Source organism: Gossypium hirsutum, chromosome A09 (assembly GCF_007990345.1).
Source record: "Gossypium hirsutum isolate 1008001.06 chromosome A09, Gossypium_hirsutum_v2.1, whole genome shotgun sequence".
Classification (NCBI taxonomy): domain Eukaryota; kingdom Viridiplantae; phylum Streptophyta; class Magnoliopsida; order Malvales; family Malvaceae; genus Gossypium; species Gossypium hirsutum.
In genome coordinates, this window is record NC_053432.1 from 6,180,418 (window position 1) to 6,192,238 (window position 11,821).

At 36.2% G+C, this 11,821-nt stretch overlaps 2 protein-coding genes across 2 annotated transcripts; both read right to left on the bottom strand.

The window, feature by feature from the left end:
* Nucleotides 1–6,039: 6,039 nt before the first annotated feature.
* On the bottom strand, nucleotides 6,040–7,263 carry LOC121203259 (MDIS1-interacting receptor like kinase 2-like). Its single transcript, XM_041076105.1, has 3 exons — nucleotides 6,981–7,263; nucleotides 6,354–6,723; nucleotides 6,040–6,166 (listed from the first exon to the last, which is right to left on the bottom strand). The coding sequence occupies exons 1-3, from the start codon at nucleotides 7,261–7,263 to the stop codon at nucleotides 6,040–6,042; spliced, it is 780 nt and encodes a 259-aa protein (XP_040932039.1).
* A 93-nt stretch (nucleotides 7,264–7,356) lies between these two features.
* LOC107889888 (MDIS1-interacting receptor like kinase 2-like) lies at nucleotides 7,357–8,974 on the bottom strand. The gene is made up of 2 exons (XM_041076106.1): nucleotides 8,937–8,974; nucleotides 7,357–8,842 (listed from the first exon to the last, which is right to left on the bottom strand). Exons 1-2 carry the CDS (start codon nucleotides 8,972–8,974, stop codon nucleotides 7,357–7,359), a joined length of 1,524 nt encoding a protein of 507 aa, XP_040932040.1.
* Nucleotides 8,975–11,821: the final 2,847 nt, after the last annotated feature.

Here is an 11,821-nt window from a genome sequence, read left to right on the forward strand (position 1 = left end):
ATGATAGAATATAATTATATCATAATATTTTATATTATGTTTGTTAGTATAAATTGTAATTACATAACTACAACTATTGTAAAATACATAAATTAATAGCAGAAATGAAATTTTTATTTTCCTTTACAATAACCATCTTCACCGATCACCGAAACCCAAAGTTTGCCAACTTTCAGGGGTGAAACTAGAGGGCTGGCAGGGGCTCAATCCCTAAAATGAAAAATTTTTCATTCAAGCCCTTTAAAAATTTAAAAATTTTAAATTAGTAAAGGTAAAACTACACTTTGACTCCCCTAAAATTGATAAAAAAATTGATTTAATCCTTCAAAAATTATAAAGATATAGACTATTAAAATAATAAAATTATATTTTTACAATCGTAAAAATTACAATTTAATTTGGCCCCTAAAAAATTTTTTTCGCTTAGCCTCTACCGACCTTTACAATGAGTACGTGCGGATCTGCTATTCTCCATTGCATTACATGTCTTTTGTTATGGGGTTTTAGGTATATCATTTTGAAAATGAACATCATGCATGATTTTGGAATTTTTATTGAATATAAAAGGTAATTTATTCCAAACTTTTTTGAATGGTAATTAAGCATTAATAGTAAAGTTAGAATTTTTGTCAAAACGTGATAAGTTGCTTTTCGTAAGTAGATATCAGTATATTTAAAAATCAAACCTAATCTTTATTTTATCAAATTTTATTAAATACTATATTTAACAAATTTGATAAAGTATATTTATTAAAATATAGTTCACATATTTTCACATTATTTTAATCAAATCCTTTATATATTCGTATATCATGTAAAATTTTTAACATTATCAAATCAAATTAATTATTAGAACATTTCTATAATCAATTTAACTTTTGTGACATGTTAAATATAATTAAACTTTAATTGTGTTATGATCATCCTAACCAAAGGATTTGATCCTATAGGATCTTGTAACTGTTAAGTTTAGTTCCCATGCAAAGGTGGCCATGCACGACATGCAAAGGTGGTCAAGCTTCTGGAATCGCAGCAAGCAGTGGTGCCATGGTGTGCAGCAACTGAAGTGTGAAGCTGCCAATCTATTTGCTGTTTTAGTTCCATTTCGATTGTTTTTGTAATCTAGTTCATGTTGAACTAAGTAGGTAAATGTTTTGATATTGATTGACTGAAAAGTCAGCAATGCAAGTTGTACAAGCTAATCTTGTAAGTTTCAATGCAAATTAGTGGAGTTAGGTAGTTGATTAGGTGATTACTTGTTTGATTTACTAGTTGACTGATATATGTAATGGCTTAATGCCTTGTTGATGTGTTAATGAAAAGTTATCAGCTCATTTTCATTCAATCTTTTTCTCTCTTTTTCTGTTTTTTCACTTGCTAGCTTCATCTTTCTGTTGTTGCTTCCGAGTTTGCTTCTTCACCAAGCCTCGAGGCTTACTACTCAAGCAAGGCTAGAAACAGCTTGCTGCTGCCTCTTGCACCAACAATTGGTATCGAGAGCTCTTGTCTTAGTGGACCTGTTGCTTCAAAACAAAGAACTTGATGGCTTCTTCAGGATTTTCACCAGCAGCCCCACCAGTCTTCAATGGAGAAGGCTTTCACATATGGCTGGTCAAGATGAAGACTTACCTACAGGCCTTCGATCTGTGGGAAGTTGTCAACACAGATACTGAGCCAGCACCACTGAGGGCTAATCCCACAGTAGCTCAGATTAGGCAACATGCTGATGAGAGGACCAAAAGGCACAAAGCCATGTCCTGCATCCAGAACTGTGTGTCAGATGTCATCTTCACCAGAATTATGGCCTGTGAGACTCCAAAACAGGCCTGGGATAAGCTCAAGGAGGAGTTTCAAGGCACTGAGAGAACAAGGCAACAGCAGCTGCTAAACTTGAGAAGGGATTTCGAGAATTTGAAGATGAAGGAAGAAGAAACAGTGAAGCAGTACTCAGATAGAATTATGGCAGTGGTTAACAGCATAAGGCTCCTAGGTGAGCACTTTGATGAGGCAAGAATTGTGGAGAAAGTCCTCTCCACTTTGCCTGAGAGATATGAGGCCAATATATCCTCTCTAGAGGACTCAAGAGACCTTGCTAGCATCTCTTTGACTGAGCTAATCAACACCTTTTATGCTCAGGAACAAAGAAGAGCTAGCAGAGCTGAAGATCACCAAGAAGGTGCATTTCAAGCCAAGGCCAGAGAAACCTCGAGCACTAATGCTCAAAGAGGCAAAAGGCCTTGGAAAAACAGGCCTAAGCCTGATACTGCAAGGAGCAATGACCAGCCCTGCAGATATTGCAAGAAGCCTGGCCATCCAGAAGACAGATGCTGGTTTAGGCCAGATGCAGTATGCCAACACTGCAAGAAGAAGGGCCATGTTGAAAGGGTCTGCAAAAACAGAAGTAAGCCAAGGCAGAATCAATTTCAGCAGTCAAAGGTTGAAGCTCGAGTAGCTGAGGACAGTAGTGACCAAGAAGAACAGGTCTTTGCTGTCTCCTGTGAAGCTTCTGAGAAGAAATGCTCTAAAGGCTGGTTGCTAGACAGTGGTTGCACTAACCACATGTCACCAGATGCCTCCTTGTTTAAAACCTTGGACAAAAGTTATAAAACCAAGGTCAAGGTTGGAAATGGTCAGTTTATAAGGGCTGAAGGAAGAGGAGAAGTGCTGATATGTACTCCCACAGGCAACAAGATCATTCCAAATGTGCTGTTGGTACCACAGATTGACAGAAACCTTCTCAGCATAGCTCAACTGCTCGAGAAAGGTTATTCTGTTGTGTTCAAGGATAAACAATGCCATATTACTGATCCAAGTGGATCAAGCCTTATGATAGTCACAATGACTGATAAATGCTTTGAGGTTCACTGGGCAAATGACTCAAACTCAGCATACACAGCCTCTGTTGAAGACTCCAAGCTTTGGCATCAAAGGCTTGGACATGCCAACTTCATCAGCTCAGTGGAGCATGATGATGTGTGTGAAGTTTGCCAAATGGGGAAACAGGCAAGACTGCCATTTCCTACAAATTCAACCTGGAGAGCTACTGAAAGATTGCAGCTGGTGCACTCTGATGTATGTGGCCCGATGAGGACTGAATCACTCAGCAAAAACAGGTATTTCATCCTCTTTATTGATGACCTTACAAGGTTTTGCTGGATTTTCTTTTTAAAACACAAGTCTGAGGTAGCTCAAGTGTTTGTGAAGTTTAAAAATGCTGTAGAAACAGAAACAGGTTGCAAGTTGAAATCGATAAGGACTGATAATGGCACTGAGTACACTTCAGCTCAGTTTCAAGCCATCTGCAATGATGCTGGTATCAAACATCAGCTTACAAATGTCTACACACCTCAGCAGAATGGGGTAGCTGAAAGAAAGAATAGAAGTCTGATGGATATGGCCAGATGTCTGCTGTTTGAGAAGAAACTGCCCAAGACCATGTGGGCTGAGGCAGTAAACACTGCTGTTTACCTTCAGAACAGGCTTCCTACTAAAGCTCTTGCATCCGAGACACCTTTCGAGGCTTGGTCTGGTTTCAAACCTTCCTTGGCACATCTGAAGGTGTTTGGTTGCCTGTGTTATGCACAAATACCAGCAGCAAAGAGAGACAAGCTCTCTAAAAGGGCTCAACCAGGTGTTCTAGTAGGCTACAGCTCAGTCAAGAAGGGCTACAGGGTTCTGGATCCCTTGATAAACAAAGTCCAAGTGAGCAGAGATGTCATCTTTGATGAAAAAGCCTACTGGAATTGGGAGAAAAATGAGCCAGAAGCAGTTTCAGAAGACCTAGTGCCTAATCAAGCTGAACTTGAGCAGCTAGAACCTGAAATGGATGTTGATGATGTGCCTGTGAGAGGCACAAGGCCCCTAGATGATATTTATGAAAGGGCACAGGTTGCAATAGCAGAACCTAGCAGTTTTGAAGAGGCTGAGGCAGATGAAGGCTGGAAACTAGCTATGGTCAATGAAATCAACATGATTGAAAAGAACCAGACATGGGAGCTTGTTGATAAACCTGCTGGAAAGAAGACCATTGGAGTAAAATGGGTCTATCGAGTAAAACAGAATGCAGATGGCAGTCTGAACAAGCTAAAAGCCAGGCTTGTTGTCAAAGGATTTAGCCAAAGGTATGGTCTGGACTACCTGGAGACATTTGCACCAGTAGCCAGGCTTGACACAGTTAGAATGATAGTTGCCTTGGCTGCTCAACATCAGTGGACCATTCATCAGCTTGATGTTAAGTCTGCATTTCTCAATGGCTTCCTGGAAGAAGAGATCTACATCGAGCAGCCTCAAGGATTTGTGATCACTGGCAAAGAACACATGGTGTACAGACTGAAAAAGGCTTTATATGGCCTAAAACAGGCTCCTCGAGCCTGGTATGCTCGAATTGACTCTTACTTGCTCAGTTTGGAATTTGAGAGAAGTCCCAGTGAACCAACACTGTATGTGAAGAAGAACCAAGCTCAAACTCAGCTTATTCTGTCACTCTATGTTGATGATCTACTGATAACTGGAGGAGATGGAAGAATGCTGGAAGATTTCAAAAGAAAAATGATGGAAATGTTTGAAATGTCTGATTTAGGCAGAATGAACTACTTCCTTGGAATGGAAGTGAACCAAACAGAAAAGGGAATCTTTCTTTGTCAGAGTTCTTTTACTATGAAGATCCTGGACAAGTTCTCTATGAAGAACTGCAAGCCAACAAGCACACCAATGGCTGTTGGAGTGAAGCTTTCAAGGCAAGGAAGTGGTGAACCAATTTGTGAGACCATGTACAAGAGTCTCATTGGTAGTCTGTTGTATTTGACTGCCACAAGGCCCGATATCATGTTTGCTGTTAGTATGCTATCAAGATACATGAATTGCTGCAATGATCAGCACTTTCGAGCAGCTAAAAGAGTGCTGAGATACATCAAAGGCACCATTGGTCATGGTGTATTGTTCAAAAGGGCTGAAAACATGAAGCTAATAGGCTATGTTGATAGTGACTGGGCTGGATCAAGTGATGACATGAGAAGCACATCCGGATATGCATTCAGTCTTGGCTCAGGCATGTTTTGCTGGAGTTCTAAGAAACAAAGTCTGGTGGCACAATCAACAGCAGAAGCTGAATATGTTGCTGCTGCATCTGCTGTGAACCAAGCCATATGGCTTAGAAAAATCTTGACTGATTTAAACCAAAACCAAAAGGAGGCAACAGAGATTTATTGTGACAACAAATCTGCTGTTGCAATTGCAAAAAATCCCATTTTTCATGGAAGAACCAAGCACTTCAATATTAAGTTGCATGTTATAAGGGAGATGGAACAAGCTCATGAAATCGAGCTGATTCATTGCAACTCAGAAGTGCAAATTGCTGATATCTTCACAAAGGCACTCAATGTGTCTAAATTTGTTAAATTCAAAAGGGAATTAGGTGTTACTAGCATGGAAACTAAGGAGGAGTGTTAAGTTTAGTTCCCATGCAAAGGTGGCCATGCACGACATGCAAAGGTGGTCAAGCTTCTGGAATCGCAGCAAGCAGTGGTGCCATGGTGTGCAGCAACTGAAGTGTGAAGCTGCCAATCTATTTGCTGTTTTAGTTCCATTTCGATTGTTTTTGTAATCTAGTTCATGTTGAACTAAGTAGGTAAATGTTTTGATATTGATTGACTGAAAAGTCAGCAATGCAAGTTGTACAAGCTAATCTTGTAAGTTTCAATGCAAATTAGTGGAGTTAGGTAGTTGATTAGGTGATTACTTGTTTGATTTACTAGTTGACTGATATATGTAATGGCTTAATGCCTTGTTGATGTGTTAATGAAAAGTTATCAGCTCATTTTCATTCAATCTTTTTCTCTCTTTTTCTGTTTTTTCACTTGCTAGCTTCATCTTTCTGTTGTTGCTTCCGAGTTTGCTTCTTCACCAAGCCTCGAGGCTTACTACTCAAGCAAGGCTAGAAACAGCTTGCTGCTGCCTCTTGCACCAACAGTAACATTGGCAATAACAATAAAATAATTCTAATGTTACAAACAGTGAGTGACATTTGGCAATGCATCACTGCTACCCAACTTGTAATAATTCATGGTTCGAGATAACCTTCTGTGATAATATTATTATGTAGTACATCCCTTTCTCCTTGATATCTGTGATAATATTATTATGTAGTACATCCCTTTCTCCTTGATATCTACATTTAACACAAGTCATGAAACAGATACATTTGTAAAGTTCAATCTCTTGCTTCTTGATTCCTGAGTAGATTAAGATAAACAAATAAGCGTATTATCTTATATCAATTCATTTGAGCATTGTCATGCATTTATAGTCTCACCAAATCAAATACTATTTATTTATAACTTTTATTGTTCATAAACATTTCATGATTCTTAAACTCGATAAGAGATATTTCATGGAGAGGCATTGAAATTGGAGACTTGATGTGTAGAAATTCTTGAGACACTAATTTCATTGTTGGTCGAGCTTTGGGTTTGGCCCATAAGCATGCGAAAGCAATCACAACAACGAAAGTGATGTCTCCTACCATTTTTTGACTTCTTGGGGATGATAATCGAGGATCCAAAATTTCCTTTAGCATGACATTTTGGATACTAGATGGTGGTGATAATGATGATGATAGTATTGACAACAATTCACCAGGATGCTTTCCCATCAATATTTCCAATGTCATCACTCCAAAGCTATATATGTCACATTTTTCTATCACAACCAATGAATAAGCAAATTCTGTAATTAAAAAAAACATAGTTAAAAATAGATATTAATTTATATTGTGCACATTCAATTGTAGGTGCATATATAGTTGCATTTGAATTCTCTAATCTCAAGTTAAAACAAAAATTTTACTTATATTTGATCTCTGTTTATTTTGCTTTTCCCATTTGTTTCTCTCATATTATTCTATTATGTAAATCAAAATAAATACTCAGTACAAACTAAGAACGGATGAAGCTAAATAAAAAGGGAAAAAGGGAGTGAAGAACCTGGGGCAATATATCCATATGTTCCAACAATTATAGTCTGATTAGATAAATCAGAATCAAGAAGTCTTGCAGTCCCAAACTCAGCAATAAGAGCTTCCCATTCCAAGTTCAACACAATGTTATTGCTTGAGATGTCTCGATGAACAATTGGAGGGCTGCAATCATGATGCATGTAAGATAGAGCATGTGCGACACCTTCGACAATGCTCACTCTTTTGGTCCAATCCAATTCCACAGCTTCATCATCAATGCTCAAGGCATAAAACAAGCTTCCCTTTTCCATATATTCATAAATCAAGAACATGCAACGATTGTGGAGACAAAATCCGTGAAGCTTGACGATGATCTTGTGTCGTTTTCTGTTAAAAACTTGATCTCATCGGAAACTTGTATCATAAGTCGGCTGCTCAGCTTCTAACCGATGGAGTTTTTTTAAAGCAACAACTTTGCCACTTGGTAAGACTGCTCTGTAGACACTTCCATAACTAGAAGTTCCAATGCAATATTTGATATCAAAATCCTCTATTGCTTTGAAGATGTCTTCAAATGCAATCTTTCCATCAAAATTCCAAATAGAGAATAAATCTCCATTTTTGGTTGGACTTGGATCATGTTTCAAAGCTGTAGCTCTATATTGTCGGCAAAAGATGAATATCACCAATGCAAAAGTTGAGACAAAAAATAACAAAGTTGGAACCAGAATAACAACAAGCAGAATGTGCTTCACTACTTTGCTATTTCTTTCTCGGTTTACATTTGGAGATGAAGGGCAAGGATGGAAGCCTTGAATGGAACCACATAAATCCTTGTTGCCTGTAAATGTCTCATTTGCAAAATGCAATAATCTATATAGAATTGGACCCCTCAGGGAATTAAATGACAAATTGAGTCTCTTCGGATAAATTCGAAGTTCAGGAATCATTCCTGTTAGATTATTCCGACTGAGATCTAGAAGACTTAATTGAGTTAAACTCCCAAACTGGGAAGGTATCAGTCCTTGGAGAAGGTTATGGCTAAGATCAATGTTTTGGGAATTGAGTGGAGAAGGTATATCTCCACTAATGATGTTATGGCTTAAATCAAGTTGGTATAGAGATAATCCACCAATTTGCAGGGGAATCCTTCTACTTATGTTATTGTTTGCCAAAATTAAGGATCCGAAATTTGACAAATTACCAATCCGAGTTGGAATAGGTCCACTCAGTTTGTTGTCTGAGAGATCAAAGTATACCAGAGCATTCAAACTCTCAATTTCATTGGGTATGTGACCTTCCAAAAGATTCGAAGCCATGGATAGATACCATAAATTGGGTAAATGAAGTAGAGATGAAGGGATAGAATAGAAAATGTGATTGGAATCAAGAAGTAACTCTGTTAGAGTGATCATATTTCCAATTTCAGAAGGGATGGAACCATGTAAAAGATTTCTGGCAAGGTGCAATCTTTCCAAGTTGGTCAAATGGCATAGAGATGAAGGGATGGAATTGGAAATGTGGTTGGAATCAAGATGTAACTCTATTAGATTCGTCATATTTCCAATTTCAGAAGGGATGGAACCATTTATTTTATTTTCAGAAAGATATAAAAATTTCAAATTGGATAAATTACCCAAATGTGGAGGGATGACACTGTTAATTTGCTTATGGTAGAGGTCGAGAGAGACCAATTTTGTTAACTTGCCCAGAGAGGAAGGGATGTAACCTGAAACGCTATTGTAGGATAGATCCAGTGCAACCAAATTCGTTAGTCTCCCAATATCTTCTGGAATGGATTCATTAAGCCTGTTGTTTGAGAGATCGAGGTACAAGAGCTTTGAAAGTGCTCCTATTTGAGGTGTTCTGCCCCCATTCAGGCCATGGCCTCTAAGAAAAATCTAGACGACACTTCCAGCATTGCATTGGATACTAGGCCACATACAATGGTCTCCAACTCTCTTTCTATAATTACTCCACCAACCTGTTTCCATCAACGCTTTTGCCTCTGCTGCCAGCCATTCAGAATGATCGTTTGTTGCTCTTGTAATTCCACTAGTGATTACAATTATAGAGAGTAAAAAGAAGGTAGGGATACAAGTGGAGAAGTAGGATTCATAGCTATTAAGTTGAGGGCTGAAGCTGCACTCCAATTCTCAAACATTAGCTTATTTAAATACACATAAAACTGATTTAATTTTATTGGATATATATATATGTTAATTTCAAAGTCTTTAGTCATTGTCTAACACATATTCATTAATTTCAATGTCTTCCTCTTTAGCAAATGTTGTGTTTTTCTTCGTTGAAGCTTCTAAGCAGGTGATAAGTGAATAAAAGGTGATTAATATAATGCCAACTTTCTGTTAATTCTTAAGAGAGATATTTACAGCTGATGTAAATATGAAATTTCATCTTCTTTTTTCAAATATTGCTTGTTATATTAGTTATTTAAGAGCACACCAAACACAATGATGTGTGTGTTTAATTCAACTATTTTATTTAATGTGGTAATATAATGGCAATAGTTACTTTGAATCAGTAATTCCTTCTTGAATCTCTTTCTCACTCTTACCTTTGTTTTCTGTCTATATTTGATAGATAACACCATTAAAACAAAATGTATAAAGTGGTAAACCAGAAAACAAATTAAACCAAGTATTATCTTCCAAATTCAACTAGCCTAAGTGAATTCATGAGACCAGCAAGCTGCCATTTTTCCTTTTAAATCAATGAGATATTGTTGAAGTTAGTTCCCATGCAACACATGCAGCAACAAAGGTGGACATGCAGCTCATGCAAACTTATGCACATAAGTTTTCTTGATGAAATACATGCAACAGGAGATGTTAACGCTACTGTTTCATCTCAGTTTCATTTTGTTACTTTAACAATGTTTTTGTAATTTAGTTCATTTTGAATTATGTTTGGATGAAAATTGATGTAACTTGATGGTAAAAAAACTGGTTACCAACTTTGCTCAAATGTACAAGTTAACATCACCTAGTTCCAATGTATTAAGTGGAGTCAGGTAGTGTTTAGGTGATGAATTTGTTGATTTTTGACCAGCCAATGTCTGGTATATGTAATGGCTTTGAGCCAAAGTTTCTTTTTGAATGAAATCATCAGATTTTCCTTCCATATGCTCCATTTTTCTTTGTTTGCTAAATTCTGTTTTTATTCCTGCCTTGAAGCTCAAAGCTTGAATTTTAAGCATTTTTTTCTTCATTCTTCATCCGGTACATTACATTGCTATTAAACTCCAGATTAAAGTTCTTACTTCATCCGGATAAAGTGTCTAACACCAACAGATACCCCTATTTACCCATTTCTTCAAATCAAGCACAAATAAACCATGAGATCAAAATTTCCCATTTACTCCCTTTTGGAAAGAGATGGAATTTTAATTTAGTTGTTATATACTTCAATATTTCGAAACTAATTTTCAAAACAGATTGGTTTCAAACATTAGACAGTGAATGAATAGCTAAACAGAATTGGATTCCAATTGAGTCGGTTGATATGAAAAGTAGATTTATTAACACTAGACATGATCAGGGGCGAAGTAAAAAAATTGTTTAGGAAGTCGAAATTAAATTGTAATTTTTACGATAGTAAAAATATAATTTCACCATTTTAATAGACTCTATTTTTATAATTTTTAAATATTAAATTAAATTTTTATCATTTTTAGGGAGATAAAGTGTAATTTTACATTTACTAATTTAAAATTTTAAAAATTTCAAAAAACTTAAATGAAAATTTTTTTATTTTAAGAGTGGTCGAGGCTTGCCAACTCCTGGTCTCGCTCCTAAACATGATATGATTATAGGTAAAAGAAAACCCTAAACAACAACACAAAATATACTAGCACGAACAACGTCATGATCTTTATAATTCAAATTATTAATACTTTTAATGTTATATAAGTTTAATTTAATATGAACATAAATATGAAATGGTAAAAATTATACGGATACAATACTAAATAGACCCAGAAATGTATTTATCTTCTTAATAATTTACAATTGACGCCTTGAAAATTAGTCTAAAAAAATTATAAAACTAATAATTCACCATTTCCACTAGCAAAAAGGAAAATAGATAAGGTGCCATATTTGTTGTGAGATGACGATTCATGTAGCATGCACGACTGGTAAACTCTTTAAATTTGGCTTACTCTTTAAATTTTTCGAACTCTCCAAGAATGGCTAACTAATCAAGATTGGTGAATAGAACATGAAAGATAGACCAAATGAGGTAGACATCTATAAATCACTTGGCGGATAGTTTTTCTAAAGCAACAACTTTACCACTTGGTAAGACTACCTTATAAACACTGCCATAATCACATGTTCCAAACCAATATTTGATATCAAAATCCTTTGTTGCTTTCAAATGTCTTCAAATGCAATCTTTCCATTGAAGTTGCGTTATGTTAAAAATTCAAATCCCAAAAACTTTCCAAAAATGAACTTTAACCTCACTTTTTTATAATTATTCTTTAAATACACAATAAATAAAATATAAATATAAATAATATAGTTAAAAATATAAATAACATAATTCAAGGAAAAAATATCACAAATAATTAAAAAATTACGCACTTATCATTGAATCCTTAAAGCCCCTGCCAAATCTAAAGGATATATAGCTTTAACTTCTTCCCATTTCTAGGCTATACAATTAGAGCGCACCAGATCCAACTTAAAATCTAGAACTAGCAATAGAGTGCAGGCTGGGTTGGCGTTAAGGTGTGGACAACTTGTTAGAAGTGTTGAGGTTTTTGCAACAAAAAACAGAAAAACATGAACGAAAAGAAACTGAAGAATGAAAGATGATCAGCAAAAACTGTTAGCTGATGTGTTT

Coding starts and splice junctions, on each gene's coding strand:
- LOC121203259 (XM_041076105.1), bottom strand. CDS start 7,263: ATGGAAAAGGGAAGCTTGTTTTATGCCTTGAGCATTGATGATGAAGCT. Junction 6,724..6,980: donor ATATGGATATATTGCCCCAG/GTTCTTCACTCC, acceptor TTTTAATTACAG/AATTTGCTTATTCATTGGTT. Junction 6,167..6,353: donor GAGTTTAAGAATCATGAAAT/GTTTATGAACAA, acceptor TGTTAAATGTAG/ATATCAAGGAGAAAGGGATG.
- LOC107889888 (XM_041076106.1), bottom strand. CDS start 8,974: ATGGCTGGCAGCAGAGGCAAAAGCGTTGATGGAAACAG. Junction 8,843..8,936: donor AAAAGCGTTGATGGAAACAG/GTTGGTGGAGTA, acceptor GATTTTTCTTAG/AGGCCATGGCCTGAATGGGG.